At 50.5% G+C, this 15,216-nt stretch overlaps 1 protein-coding gene and 1 non-coding gene across 3 annotated transcripts; both read right to left on the bottom strand.

The window, feature by feature from the left end:
• Window positions 1–1,013: 1,013 nt before the first annotated feature.
• YBX3 (Y-box binding protein 3) lies at window positions 1,014–14,911 on the bottom strand. Of its 2 annotated transcripts, XM_069242946.1 has the most exons (10): window positions 14,548–14,911; window positions 9,476–9,539; window positions 8,662–8,695; window positions 7,819–7,908; window positions 7,246–7,371; window positions 6,488–6,697; window positions 4,852–4,946; window positions 4,144–4,327; window positions 2,462–2,576; window positions 1,014–1,641 (listed from the first exon to the last, which is right to left on the bottom strand). In XM_069242946.1, exons 1-9 carry the CDS (start codon window positions 14,687–14,689, stop codon window positions 2,499–2,501), a joined length of 1,023 nt encoding a protein of 340 aa, XP_069099047.1. In that variant the 5' UTR covers window positions 14,690–14,911; the 3' UTR covers window positions 1,014–1,641; window positions 2,462–2,498. The 2 variants fall into 2 exon arrangements, with proteins under 2 accessions (XP_069099047.1, XP_069099048.1); XM_069242947.1 differs by lacking the exon at window positions 6,488–6,697.
• Window positions 8,935–9,071, bottom strand: LOC138247510 (small nucleolar RNA SNORA57). Its single transcript, XR_011194542.1, has one exon. It is a non-coding gene; the product is annotated as a small nucleolar RNA SNORA57 (small nucleolar RNA).
• Window positions 14,912–15,216: the final 305 nt, after the last annotated feature.

Below are 15,216 nucleotides of genomic sequence, written 5' to 3' on the forward strand. Positions count from 1 at the left end.
GGGAAGATTCAAGCATGTTGGACATTGCCGGACATGACCCACCTCAGACAGTTTAACCGTCAATTACAGGAGGACGACATGATTACCCAGGGCATCGAGTTATGTTCATCCCGCCAATCTACTACTCAATTTTAGCCATCACCTTTATGAATGAGAAACCAGTTCCCAGGGAGATACGAAACCTTTAAACTGGTATGTCAAGCTGTGTTTTACCCAACTGTCTGAGCTAGAGCTAACAAGTCTCTAGTCAATGGTACCCAGGGTATGTAATCTGGACTCACAAACATGCACACAACACTGGTTGTGGCAACCTGGGAGGGACAGGAGAAAGAAAAGAGTTATCACCCTTTTCATCCCCATTAGAGACGTCGAGTCCTAAAGCAGGATGCTACGTGCAGGTCATGTCACTTTACATATGCGGATAGTAAGCTCTCTGAACCGTTTACTGTGGAAAAGCAGATTCCCAACTGCCGAGTTTAGATGCAAGCTAACCCGCACTGTGCGGACTGGATCAGTGCAACCAAAATGAGTCACCCAAAATATAAACCTTGTTATATTAAGCGTGACTTGATTCTCGGGTCGCATATTTATTGATGCGGAGCCCATTTCATTCACAATACAGTCATGTCTGCTCTTTGGATGGTCTTTTTATAAAGGGGGCAGTTCCAAAGAATCAAGACTATGGAGGAGGGGGTACTCCCAGGCTGAATCAAAGGTTTAAAAGGGCGCAAGGCCAATATATGAACTGAACAGCAAGGGTCAGACGACTTTCAAAAAACCTAGACAAACTCCAAGCAGCAAAACCAGAATTCTGGAAGAAGGAACCAAAAAAAAAAGGCTAGGTGTGGCCAATGTTATGGTGAGTGGGCGAAGAGTAGTTAATAGGTCATGTAATTAGCAGTTAAGTCCATAGGCAGCGGTGGGAAAGGTGTCAGCAAACAGCGCAGTTCAGTCCTCTTAAGACAGCAGCTGAGAGTAAACACACATGCAAATGACAAAACGCAGAAGGCAGCTCAAGTTCAATTGGTGTTTATTGCTTGCGAAGTAGACTGCAGAGAGTACACCCATTTTCAGTTTCACGTTTTTCATTTACACAAAAAAACTATTGCCATGGTGAGCTTGCAGTAAACAGCCCCGGGATGCGGCGCAAAATTTTACAAAAATAAGCTTCCCCTTTTACACAAAAAGGCCACACCTGGGGGAATTAGCACCAGATGAGCTGATTCTCTAAAAATGTGCTTTTCCTCTCATTTTAAGTAGAAAATTTGGTATTACAAGAAACCCTGAATTAAATGAAAAACGTGAAAAAGGAACGGGCTGTGGCAAACCTTGCACTTCCCTTTGCGCCTGGGTAGGTGTCACATTATTTCATTTATGCCTTCCCTTGCCCAATTCACGCATATGAGCCTCTCCGCGGGTCTCGTCAGCTGTTAATCCCCATTTTTCGAGTTTCTTCACTCCGATTAAAGCGGTTTTGGATTTTTCCCCACTTTTAGAATTTCAGTTCCGATGTTAGCTTTTGCATTTCAAATCTTTGGTGTTCATTTCCTGGTGTCATCATGATTTTATTCTTGCTTTCAAATTTACTGATGTTTAATTCCGGTTTTAATTTCCCTTTAATTCCGGTTGAATTTACGACACCTATAATGAAAGGAAATAAACTCAAAGTAAGGTTACAGAACATAACGTTTCTAGAAGCAAAGTGTCAAGTGAAAATGCACTCGGCCTTAATCGGTCCTTTTACAAAAACGTTTGCCGTTGGTCACCGCGACATAGGCTATTCGGTCCACTTGCTAGTAGCCGTAGTGCAGCTAAGGGCACACAGCGGGTGTCAGGGTAAAGTATTCAGGTCGCTGGGCTTTAAATTAGGGATGCCTCTCCCCAGCGTTAAAGATGTAGAGCTGTCTAGTACTCTCCCGGAGGCAATGCTCTTGCATACCGAGGACGTACACCAGACAGGGCGTGTGTTGGAGGGAACAGATCTATTTCACGACACTTAAGCCCGGAGTAAAAAATAATTAAGACAAACCAAACTTGTGCAACCACCATTGGGTACTTTATTTCTGCAAGCATGGTTTAACCTCCAGCGTGCGACAAGCACAGGTGACATGTGGCTAGATACCGTATGCCAAGCACAGCAGCATGTTCATACCAGAGGCTTGCACACCTCTATATCCGAGGAGGGAGGTAATCGGATGGTGGTAACTGAAGGAGCTTCAGATTGGAAAAAAGGTGTATAAACCTAGCAGTTTGCACTGTCACTAAACAACGCGAGGCGCTGGTTTGGCCACTGACTCACAGAACCACCAGCCATGGACTTTTTTTTTTTTGGGGGGGGGGGGGGGGGGGGGCGCAACATCGAGGTAAGTTACTTAAATAATGGCCACACACTTTATGGCCACTGTCCCCAACCCCCTCAGCAAGAAGTGTGACCCCACAGAGCCAGAATCAGTAGGATTACCTGGATGGATGGTGGAGGTGTCCTGGGGAGCCGGACCTCACTCAGCCTTGCTCTCCCCGCTGGCCACCACTGCAGCAGCAGGGCTCTCCGCTGGTGTGGATTCGGCCACCTTGCCCTGTAAGAAAGGCAATGGTTATTATCTCACTTACTGTCTGCGTATGAAGACCATAAAACTACAACAACAACAAAAAAAGTAAAGGGAGTGCTTTCAAGTAGAGCTCGGCACGAGTGTTGCACTCACCAGATGCCCTACACAGACTTCCAGCAACATTACATGAGCAAACGCAGCATCCGGCAGTCTGCACCTTGGGTAGACTCCATACTAGTCTGCCCGGAAGCTATGCCCCCCAATGCCCTAAGTATTTGGAGGAGAGCACAGTCACGGGCATCCTGGTTAGCAGGATGCCAGTGAACAGTCAAACAAGCCAAAAAGTGGGGGTAACCAAGCTAGAAAGTCTACTTTACTACACTGCCCCTTCAGTGAGTCTTTCGACCCACCGACAGACAGGCCGCACACTTGGGGTCATCGTGTTTAAACAAAAACAAATTACACACCTGGTTATGGTCAGGGGTATTTGTTTACAGCGTGGGCAGTGTTGAAACTGGGTCTGTTCCATTACCTGCTATGCATTCTTGAAGGAGAAATCATTGAATAAAGGCTTCAGGGCTAGAGGACTATAGCCCTGCATTGGAAAGCATATCGATACTTTGAGTTGTGGAGGTCTTTTAGAAAATTTGCAGTGATATGTCTTTGTTCTAATCTGTCAAAAGAGCGACCAGTGAATAAGTGTCAAATGCCACGTCAATACTGGACCCCTGACCACCACTTTTGCACCAAACGAAAGAAGAAAAAAAAAAAAAAAAAAAAAAAAAAAAAAAAAAAAAAAGAAGAAACACGTTTGCCCACGCGCCATGCACACAATTCGTCACCTTATACCACAACCTTGACAGGTTTCAAACTTACAAGTCCAACACTAGATGTCAGGAGAATGCACAAAGTATCTACAGCAACACATGCTACGAACATATCACTACTCCAGGAACCCCGCAATCTAGTCCCAAAAGACCATTCCAAGCTAAAACCAAGATGGCCTGGAAACAGGATTAAGAGATTAGTAAAGCACCAGCCAGGAGACAGCCATTTGACCTGAAATTCTCCGATAGCCATGCCCATTCATTGGCGGTGTGAGCAAGCGTGCTATGGTCTGTTACATTATTCACTGACGTAGCCCACAAGACAGTCCTTTACTTCATCCTGTGGCTTTTTGTACCGCATCACCTTTAATGTATTGCCACTAATTGCATCGCCTTGATAACAGCCACAAAGGCATGGCAGATTACAGCAAGACAAGGTACAGGCAGGATAGACTGCAACACCTAAATTGTATTTGACTTGAAAGACCCGATAGCTTCAACTATCCATAAACACTAGATACTTGGCAGAGCACTTTGCAGCCTTAGTAAGTGGCATCACCCCCAGAACAGAGTGCACGACTCAAATCCAACTCGGATTCTAAGATCTGAGAGAGAAGATCCGACACTGGAGTGTCTTAAGTGTGCACACCACATCTTACCAACAATACAACTGTGGGCGAGTCAATTCTCGTACCTAGCTCTGCAGCTAGTATATGGCTCCAGGGCGCCTAGCTCTGGAGTCCTTGCCTTTTGCTCTTCAGAATTACCTCTTTGCCATCTTGGGATTGGGTGTTCTGCGGGTTGGGGCGGCGCCGATAGTTGTAGGGGCGTCTGTACCCACGTCGGTTCTGGGGCTGGTGCTGCTGGTCAGAGACGGCAATGTTCTCACCCTGGTTCTCCTTGTTCTCACCTTCCCCTGCAACAGGCGGTGGTCTTGGACGAGGGGGTCCTCTGTGGAATTAAAGTGGACTGTGAATGTACATGGCACCTGCGGCAATCAAGTTTAACCTGAGGTTAGCATTTCTAGAATTCCATTCGCACCCCGCGACTACAGCTTCACCCATCCCGTTCTATGGGTCTGATCTGTGGCCACACCTCATTAACTAGCACAAGTTCCTCGCCACCATGAGTACAGGGGCTCTCAACGGGTTGCAGCATGATGCTCATACACCAGGCCACTGAAATTATGAGATTCTGCAACTTGCTCGCATAAACGTGGATTTGACGCGTTTGCCACAATCGGCAGCATAGATAACAGATTGGAAAAAAAAAAGTTTTGCTCGCCAATGGGTCGTTACTACTACAACCCCTCCACCCCCCCCCCCCCCCTACCACCACCGCAGCCAGCTTCAATATTTCGCATTAAACAGCAAGAATCCCACTGATGCCCGCTGGAATCCCTCAGGATCAGCTACAGAGCTGTACATTATAGAGGCATTTATCAGCCCTCCCGCACGCATGCATTGCTTCCTCACCTGCGGTACCGTGGGCGGTAGTTGGGTTGGCGTCCTGGCTGCGGGTTCTGATTTGGCCCTACTTCGCCTCCTTCCTTGATTTCACCTTCTCCTCCCTAGAAGAGATGCGCACTCAAGCTTTTAAGAGGGAGACAGCTACAGTCAAGGCTTTAGGACCGACACACAAGAATCTGAACACACGGAACCCCACAACTGGGGCGCCACTTGTAGGGCTAAAGAGGTTCACAGCCCGGGCACTAATATTAAGATAGACTGCGGAGACACAGATGTGAGGAATCTGGAGCAAACTAAAGGGGCGGGAGGCTTCACTACACCTTAGTATTGACGGAGACAGACAAGTCACCTGCAACAGTATTCGGAAAAGCACCATCAGTGATGTTTCTGCAGGCAGGAGCACCAGGTGCAGCACAATATCTAGTCTCAGAAGCGACCCCCAACTGACTGGCAGTCTTGCAGAGAAGTGCCCGCAATGCTGTATCTGCATAATGTCCATGGTAAGTCACCACAAATGTACAATAGGCTGAACCAATGGGTCAGGTGAGCGGGCACGTACTATCTTTTCACTCACAGCTGATGCGACCATATTTTTTTTGGGGGGGGGGAGGGGGGGGGGTGACGACTACACATGGAGTAACAGTGCAACATTGAACTGCTCTGCACAACCTTGCGTTGTAGCGCTTGTGTAAGCTCCGGATCTGCACAGCAAGGATACCGCACCCTTGCAGCACACTCGGGATTACTACATTTCCATAGAGACATGAATCTGGGGACACAGAAGGTACCTCTACGGATAAAATACCTCAAGAAGTTTCGTGTTTGCTGGCTTTTTCACTCGGGGCGCTCAGCGCAGGGGAACGCGAATTATATTGGGGGGGGGGGGGGGGCGTAAGAGCCTGAAAAGGAACGACAGTCACTGAGCGCACACAGGATTAAGCGTGACCTACTGCGTGCCAATGGTGGAGCACATGGGCAAACTGACAATCTTTCCAGACAGCTGTCGTGCTTGTGTAACTCACCCCATGCAGTAACCCGCCCCCACATAGCCCAGAGCAGCATCACTAGTTAAACTTAGCAGGTACAAGGACAGGTGTCAGCAACCCCTGCAGAGCAGGCACGCCACCCTGCAATACAGCCTCAAAAATAAAAAAACAAACAAGTTAGCTTTCAAAACAAGTTTATAACATTGCCTCTACTTCAGCAAAGCACCAAGAACCTTTTTATTCAGTCTGGTTGGCCCAATCGCAAGTAACTTTTAAGGGCAATATCTAAAATAAAGCATTAGACGGGAATGCAACTTTAAGTGCCCCCCACCAGGAAACGGCCCGATGTTGGCTATTTCGGGTAATTTCATGCCTCCCAAAAAATGGCAGCACAACTCTACACAGGATACAGTCAGATCAAACTGTGGGGCCAGCAGCAATAACAGCCCAATCAGTTTAATCCAGGTGTAATGTGGTATAAGCCTTTACACCACCGCGGCACTTGCTACCACATCTTAAGATGAGAAATTGAAAGCTGCAATGCTTCTGTGCCCTCTCCAGGGCGCAGGGTGTTGCTATTGGGCTGCGCAGCTGCAGAGTTAGAGGGACTATCACTACCAGTGAGGGAGGAAGGCTGTGTGCAGTGCAGTCATTACCTGTGCGCCGGAGTGCTGCCCAGGGCCCTGGGGGCGGCGGTTGAAGCCGCGCTGCACGTAATAGGGCGGGAAGCGCCGCGGCCTGAACTGTGGGCGCCGCTGCTGCCCCTGCCCCCGGGGGGTGTCTCCTTCGCCAGCTTGGTGCGGTGGGTGGCCGCCGCCACCGCCCTCCTCTTCCTCTTCTTCCTCCTCATCTTCCTCCTCCTCCCCCTGGTGCGGAGGAAGCAAAGACGATACACGGGGGGTCACAACCAAGGGGGGTGGCGCAACCCAGGGGTTCATAACAAAGATACCCAGGCGAGGGTCGGGGTGCAGGGATGTGGTTCTACTGGGAGTGGGGACCATTGTGCATCTATGCACCAAGCCACGCCAATGCACGTCGTGTCAACGAAGAGGTGGGGGCTAAGGGGAGCGGGACCACCCTTACTTATGCACCAGGCCACACTGTTAGGGGTAGGGTTTACGCAGGCACTGTGTGACTATCAGCCTCTCCCAACACCATTAAATGGTAGCTGAGCTCCTGGTTTTCTGCCAGTACCTGGGTGGTGGCATCTGGCACCAGTCCCTTCCGGTGCCGCACATGCACACACAAGCCGTGCCCCGCTGCAGCACATAATGCGCCCCTGGCGCTTCACTTACACAGTGATCTCGGATTCGTGAAAGCCACTGCCCCCATGCACTAGTGGCCGCGCGGTTATCAGCTCCCTGGACTCATGCAGGACCCCACAGCGCACCCAAGGGCCAGGGCAGTGACTTACGTTCCGCGGAGGCCCACGGCGGCGGTTATTGTAATAGCGTCGTCGGTAACGGCGTCGGTCTGCAGCGTAGCGACTTCCCTGCACAGGAACACCGTCCGGGCCGGTGACATTGGCCGCCTCCGCTCCCTGCAGTGGAAGAGAATCTGTGAGGAGGGCAGTGAAGGACATGCGACAGTTTAAGTTACTGCTTGGAAACCAGAGCAGTGACCCGCCAAGGATTTAATCGAAAGAGCCACTCTGGCGCTAGGCGCTGGTGTAAACTAAACATTCAGGTGCGGCCCCGACTCTTCAGAGATTACACACAAACGAAATTTGTAACTTACCAGTAGGAGTATTCCGGACCCAGCCACTAGATGGCGGAATAATGCACAGCGTGTGCGTCCAGAAAGGATGCAGAACTATGCCTTTCAGGCGCCCACCCTGACGGAGACAAAATGGGCCCCACCACCATCTTACAACGACTTGGACCACCAGGTTGAGAGCCAGCCGCTGGTGGGACGAACTGGCTTCAGGGTGAGCGGGGGGCGGGGGGAACCAGAGCGCCAGGGATACAAACGCGGGGCTGTTGCTCACCTTCTCTCCGGCCACAACATCAAACTCCACGGTCTCGCCATCTCCTACGCTGCGAAGGTATTTCCGGGGATTGTTCTTCTTAATTGCGGTCTAGTTAACAAAGAAATCAGGAATCAGTCACGGCGCTGGATTACATTAATTAAGAACAGTTTTGGCACTTTGAACAGGTGACACTAATAATGAATCAACCCCCGAGGAACCAGGAGCAGAGAGCTTTCAAGGGGCTGCAGAGCAGGCGTCACTGACTGCTCAACTCACTCAACCAACCTGCAGGGCAGGAGCTGTGAAACGTAAACAGTCCAGCGTCCGGGATCGCTTGCTGACTGCTCGGCATGACTACCACCCAAGACTGCGACTCTCGAGCCCCTCCAACGAGAGCCTCTCACTTCAGTCATCAGAACGGAAGTTTGAATGCAGACTATAGATACGATTTACACGAGTGGACACCCCCCAACCCCTTCCCCCGGGGCTCGAACGCACGTGGGTATGGAGAGTCCTGGGTGTAAAAGCTGTACAACGCTGCTATGTTCAGAATCCCACTGTTGTCGCCAAGCAGAGCCACAACCGGTATAGAAGGGATATGAACTTACATGATGATGCCCGAATCTGACGCCTATCCTCCCCAACCGGAGCGCCTGGGGCCACAAACTACAGCACTGGGTGCTTTCTTTGCCTCTAAATATTAGACACCTGGGCTTGGACGTACCAGTCATGACAAGAAATATGGACCACAAAATAGCGCTTCAAAGAACTCCAGCGGACCCAAGTACTGATCACAAAACCGTAACCAAACTAAAAAGCACACAATGTTGTGCCCAGTTACTTCACAGCAGAGGTACTCACCTGGTGTACAAAGACGTCTTCCTTGGTGTCATTTCTATTGATTGAGTTCGGTCAATGACAGATGGTTCAGTGGAAGAGTGGCACAGGAAGCAAAGCGGAGGAAACAGAAGCGGGGAAAAAAATAAACCCATTAGTATCCCATTCCACGACAGAGGGCCATAAACCTGCACTGACACGCTCACATTCAGAAAAACGAACTCGGTAGCTGACAAGGGGGAGCCAGTTGTACAGAACCCAATCAAGGTTAGGAGGTGGACTCCCCTCTCTAGGGGGCTCTGTTCCAGGGCCTGAGGATAGAACCAGCCGATTGCAGCGCCTGGCACCGAAGACATGGCATTGGAACGTTTACTCTGCCTCCTTACATTACACACCTGGGCACATAGAAACCCAAGCATGCCAAGAAATGGAGGCCGGCCTGCCGGTCACCTGGAGCATCATAGCACCGGGGATGGCAATGCAGAAGTGATGCTTGCATGCAATCTGCAGAATAGGGCTGAGCTCCGCCCCAACGTCCTCTTAAGAGGCCAGACTTCAAAGCATCTCTGTTCGATGACAGAAAATGTCCACAATCAAACTGGTCCGTTTTCCGCTTTTAAACTATATTGCAAGACCCCTGGAGCAGAGCACTCGAGCGCTCAGCCAATGCCACATATACTGCTCCTAAACTGGGATGATAAAAAAAAGCAAAAAAAAAAAAAAATACAACGCTTTGCACAAACCCAACACCTGACAATGACTAGCTTAAAGCAGAAACAGCAAAAACTGAAAAATAGCACAAAACAAGAAGGAAACGAAAATAAACGGGTGGACATACCGGTTGATAAAGCCGTAGCCGTTTCTCACGTTAAACCATTTGACAGTGCCCAGGACTTTGGTTGCTAAAGGAACGAAAAGAAACAAAAAAGCAAACTAAAAAACAAACAAACGCAAGGTGGGTGGGGGAAATGATCAAATTCAACATGGGTGGGTCCAACTTTAATCTGAAGGAGGCTCTAACAGGTCCTGCTCATTTAGGAGCTCAGTCACGTGCCCCACAGAGGGGTGACCAAAACGTAAGAGAGGATGGTGTTGCAACCAGGTCTCACCCCTACCAACTATTTGCACATTTATTTAGAAAATAACGTTAAATGATGGACAGTATGGTCGTGGGCTCGTCAAGCCACACGACTTGTGATTTTTAACATTTCCTCAATATATGCATGTGGTCAATTTTCAGAACGGGACGTCATTTGGGATTTGCATCTGCGGCCTTGTGATAACCCAACTTCATTGTACTATCCTAGTGGTTTTACAGTTTCAGCGTGCCAGAGGTATGAGACTTAAGGGGACCACTATATGCACACACAAGTTCAATTTTCCGGAGACTCCTAAAGACCTGGCTGTTCGAGCAGCGATAACCACCCCCTTTGTCCCTAGCGCCTTGAGACCCGCACGGGTGAGTAGCGCGCTTTATAAATGCTAATGATTTGATTTGATTTGAATTTTGGTTTGCTGCCTGCACAATTTATCCAGAAAATCTGACAATTACCTCGTCCTCCATTAGACAATACTGTTCACTACTTGGAGGCTCATCACCCTCTAGGAGGCCGGGTTTAGACTACCTTTAAATAAAATCTCACGCATGCTAGTACTATAATTTCAGAGCAGAAAAGTACAAGTCACTCTAAAGTGTTTTTACCAATAGCAAAGCTAAGCACTCAACCGCACTCGCTTCTTTCACCATTCAGTGCCATTCAAGTTTACTTTTCAAGAAGGAACTGGCCACGTTGGAAAGGCCTTCCACCAAGGTAAATCCACATCGCCACCACTTCCCATGAGTGGCCTCAGCCAAGTCAGTCAAGGTGGGGCAAACTAGTAGCACCCCTGGGGTTGGGTAAGAGCTAAAACATTTGGATACTCATGGTCTACAGCAAAATCAAGGGAACAATGAAGGCATTAATTCCACTCCTCCGTAATTATGCTTTCAGGCTCTAAAACCCGAGCAATTAGTACCGAGCTATAAATACGGAGGAGTCAAATTGGTTAGTCAAGTGCACCATGCAGATTCCTAGACTGCAGTATGTTACTTTCATCCACTTCTAGCTCCAATCCAGATAGGGGGCACATTGGTAACTGTACCATTCCCATCCTCCACTGAATATAGTTAGTAAGGAGGGAAAACATGCTACGTGCCAGCTAGCAAGTACCACTCTTCCTTTCAAGGGAGCAGTCATCCTCGCCTACCAATGCAGACCACGTGCAGCTGTTACAAGCAGTCAGCCTTGGCATGGGCTACCCCTATGCCCCCTCCCATCGAGCAGCTGTGCCACCCTGCTCCAATGCAGAGGGCTATTTGTGTCTCTCCTAGGAATGCACAAGCCCCTGGAACAGAGCTTCAAATGACCAGAGGCCAGAAAAACTGAAGAGATGAATTGTCAGCTTCCCCAGAAAATTGTGGAGACCTTAATCCCTCAGAGGGAAGGAAGGCTGGGACGTAGGCAAGGGCCGGCGCTGCACATTCGTGGAGATACATACCCGTCCGCAAGGAAAGGAGCTACTAGCGCGAGGGCATCTCCGCATTATTAGCAGAAGTGGCATGCTTCGCAGAGGCAACTCGTTTGACTACCCCTACAAGGCCGGGACAAGGAATTGCCTTCCAGACTCAAAGTGCAGAGGCAATGGTGTGCCCCAGCTGGGCCTGGAACAGTAGGATAGAGGTAGTCACGAGTGGCGATTTGTTCCCGTCAACCTGCAGGTACCTTTGAAGTAGGGGGGCCACTAAACTCCACGATGGCACCGATTTAGAGCAGCTTTTCTCAAAACTATGGAGGTGGCATTTTGAGGCCTAGTCGTTAATCCGGGACGCCGTAAATCTACTTCTGTCAGCTTTACAAATGTGCAGTTGTTACGGAGCGATTTTCCTATGTACACAGCAGACATGGTGCAAAGGTTGGAATCTAGAGGCAGCGGTGTCAAGAGGTGCCAAGTCTCGCCGTTTCAAGGCCACTGGTGATGTGCAACCTGAGCCGCATCAATCAATACACAGTGGAGTACGGGAGAGACACACATTTTTTTGTGTGCGTGTGTGTGTGTGGGGGGGGGGGGGGGGGGGGGCAAGGTTCAACAGAAACTTTTTAAGTTGCGAAGGCTTTCAGAACTCGCTGCATATAAACAAGTCTATGCGACTTTAAAACAGACTACCAAGAACCCTAGTCAGCCGAAGAGTGGTACCACAAGCGCCTACCACCAGTGTGGACAAGTGAGAGCACTGGACGTTCCCACCTGTACCCCTGGTGCAGATAAACTGCGGTAAGGGTCTAAGCGCGAGAGGGAACAGCTGTACCACGAGAGGTTACAGCTGTGCCACGGTATGTACTCCCGCGCTTGACAGAACATATCAAGCGCTGCTCAATGAAACGTCCTTATCAAGCCACTATTCTTGGCACTGTCGCCAGAATAACCCCCAGAATCTTTAGCGGCCCACCAATGAAGTCCGGGGATATTCAAGATACCAGAGAGGCTCCCGTACCAAGTTCTAATGGGCAGACGACAGTACACTCCTTCCCCCATCCGCTCTCTACCTACCTGGCTCCAGGAAACGAAGCAAGCTAAGATGCCAAAAATGACCAGACTACCCACAGCTCCAATGTGAGCACGTCCAGAAGACGACGTGCAAATAAATGTGTAAACTGACATGGGGTAGACGGCTCATCTCTGAAGTGCTGAACTAGAACATCATAATTCAGGGGAAAGGCGGGTGTTAGTCTACCGGGGACTTGCCTAGAGTTTGGGGATCCGCCCACGCCCCCTCCCCACAACAGCTAGTTTGTGTGTGGCTGGGCTCACCAAGTTGTTCTGACGCCATTTAACAGCTTTTATACACTCACCTAGACACAAGCCAGGCATACTAGCTTTCAAGGTGTCCAGGGTCGCAGGGCTTCCACAAGTCGAGGACCCCTACAGCAGCACCCCTCTGCCCTCGCGTGGGCCAGACTGATTAAAAGCAGGATGGGCAATATCTTCACGCCTAGCACCTCAGTGCACTGCTGCCCCCTCATGCGAGTACACGAGACGATCAAATGCACAGCACAATAAAAAAAATATATATAGTTAGGATATGAAGTGACGATCGTAAGCAGAGGCAGCTTCCTAAGCCGGCCGGTGGATAAGGAAAGCGCCCCCCCCCCCCCCCACAGCTCACACCAAGCCGCCATTCCGGGTGGGGGTCTGAGATGAGTGGAACGTGCATCTAATGGCAGCAGTGACTGCACAGCAGAAACTGCCCCCTCACCCGCCTTGGGTCATTCCAGGCCACACAACTGACTTGTTCTTGGCAGCTAACACCCCAACCATATTTGTACACGTAAGCTACTTTGTTACAGTTAAAACTGCACTGCTCCAAGTCCGTAGATCTACCGCAACACAGAAGGCGACAAATCGCCGGCACCCATGACCATTAGCACGAAAAAACGGGAGGGTTGGGAGCTACGTTAATGCTAGCTGCTCGTCAAAACGAAAATTGTAAATACGCATGATAAAGCGACCGAGGGGGTCGAATGCAAAGGCGCCAGGGGCCTGCCTACTTCTTGATTGCGTAACAACGGCCTTTAGTTGTGCAATTCGATCTGTGCAACAGGCTGCAAGGCACCGTCCCCCAAACACCACAGCACACTAACAACAACCGAGACTCGGAAGGCAACATACCGGTAGAATACTCCAGACAAGCAAGCACCGTACACTAGCCCCCCAAAATAAGCCTTAACTGCCGGGCATCTCACGCATAACGCTCTGCATTCACATATATGCGCTTGCCGAGAAGCGAACAAAAATAAAAAAAATAAACACACAAACACAAACTTGATCATCCTCAAAGGAACGAAAGTTGGGGTGGGCAAAATACAACTTAGAAAGCTCAACCATAAGAATCATGCACCCGCCCTGATGACTGGGAACAGACTTGGGAAACGTGGCTGCATTGGTACAGGCCTCAAATCCAAACACCCCAATCCCCTTACAACCGTGGGCGCACAGGGGAGGCCTAGTGGACGCATGCAGAGCAGCCCACCGCCGCCGGGGGGGGGGGGGGGGGCGCCCTGGCCCGAGTAATAACGCAGAGCCACCCACATGCCTGATCCAGGAGGGACCACAACCGCCGCCGCAGAGGGGGCAGTGAGACCACAAGAATTAGTTAGAGTCGGCAGCCCCACAGTTCACCTCCCCTCCACCATATCTTCAACACGCCCTGTACACGTGGAAAGTGCAAGTACTGCATCAGGCGCCCCGAGGCCATGGCGGGGCCATATTGGCGCACTACTCGCCTTCAGAACACGTGGAGTTCAGTGACCCCACCCAGAGGACACGTGGAGGTGAACGGTCCAGGAAGCGTGCCCTGCGCGCCACCCCCAGGCACTTGTACCCCCAACCCCCCCCCCCCCCCCCGTAAAATAAACGGGGTTGCATCCCCGAGTCACCAGTGCACAGAGGCCCAGAAACCTATTAATACACTTAATGAGTTCAAGTTTGGTAGCAGACACGTGGGTGCCAGGACTTCCTACGAGAACAGGGTACAACTAGACCAGCCAAAAGGTTAAAAAAAACAAAAAACACAGCTGTCGCTCGGACACCCCGCATTTGGTGAATTTCGTCCAATCCACACTTTTAAGATGTCCCCTAGTGCGTGATGCGCGACTGTAGGGCTGTCCCTGTTCTGGGGTTGGAAATGGCCGTATACGAATTTGGTTAATGATAAAACTGCAATTGGTATTCACTGGTTGTGGCAAATGGAGGAGCGGAAAGCATCCCCCACGCCAGATGACCGATGCCCCCCCCCCCCCCCTTCACCAGCGCCCTTTTAGGTGATAAATAAGAGAGGGCGCTCTCCTTCTCCCGCCATCCCCTAATACTCACCTAGCACTTTCTTGTCCGGGGCGGTGGTGGTGGGTTCACTGGCAGGGGAGGTGGCAGTACTGGGGGTCTTGTCTTCTTGTGGGGCTGCTGGTGCTGGTGCTGCTGCTGGGGGGGCCGGGCTCTTCTCTCCCACCTCGCTCATGGCTGCTGATGGTTCCGGGGGGGCCTACACTTGGCTCTGGTTGCTATGCCCCCTGCGGCTCCTTGGCGCGCCCCCTCCCCTTGCCTGGCACCCTGGTGGTACAGGTGGTACTGGTGCAGGATGATGGGTGCTGGGGAGGCGGGGGGTGGGAGGCCGTTGATGGTAACCTGAGGGTCTCAGTAGGTTTCTTACTTCGTCCTTGGCTCCTCTTTCGGTCTTACTGCCTTAAAATGGCCCCCGCGCAGCTTTTATAGAAGGAGGCGGGCTCTTCCTTACCCCCGCCTATCCTTCCCATCTTCTCCCCGCCCACCCACTCCACCGCCCCTGCCAGGAGTAAAACACGGTTTGCCATTAACATTTAAAGGAGCAGGAGAAAGGAAGGGTCCGACATAGGTGCCCTTTCTCCTCTGACTAGTTCATCCATTTCTTCCCTACCATACTCAATCAACCCTATTGTCCCCTTCATTAGGCTCCTAAATTTCTCTCCTCATTTCTTTATCCATGCTCCTTTTGACTTAGTTGCATCA

This window comes from Pleurodeles waltl, chromosome 7, assembly GCF_031143425.1.
Source record: "Pleurodeles waltl isolate 20211129_DDA chromosome 7, aPleWal1.hap1.20221129, whole genome shotgun sequence".
NCBI classification, from domain to species: Eukaryota; Metazoa; Chordata; class Amphibia; order Caudata; family Salamandridae; genus Pleurodeles; species Pleurodeles waltl.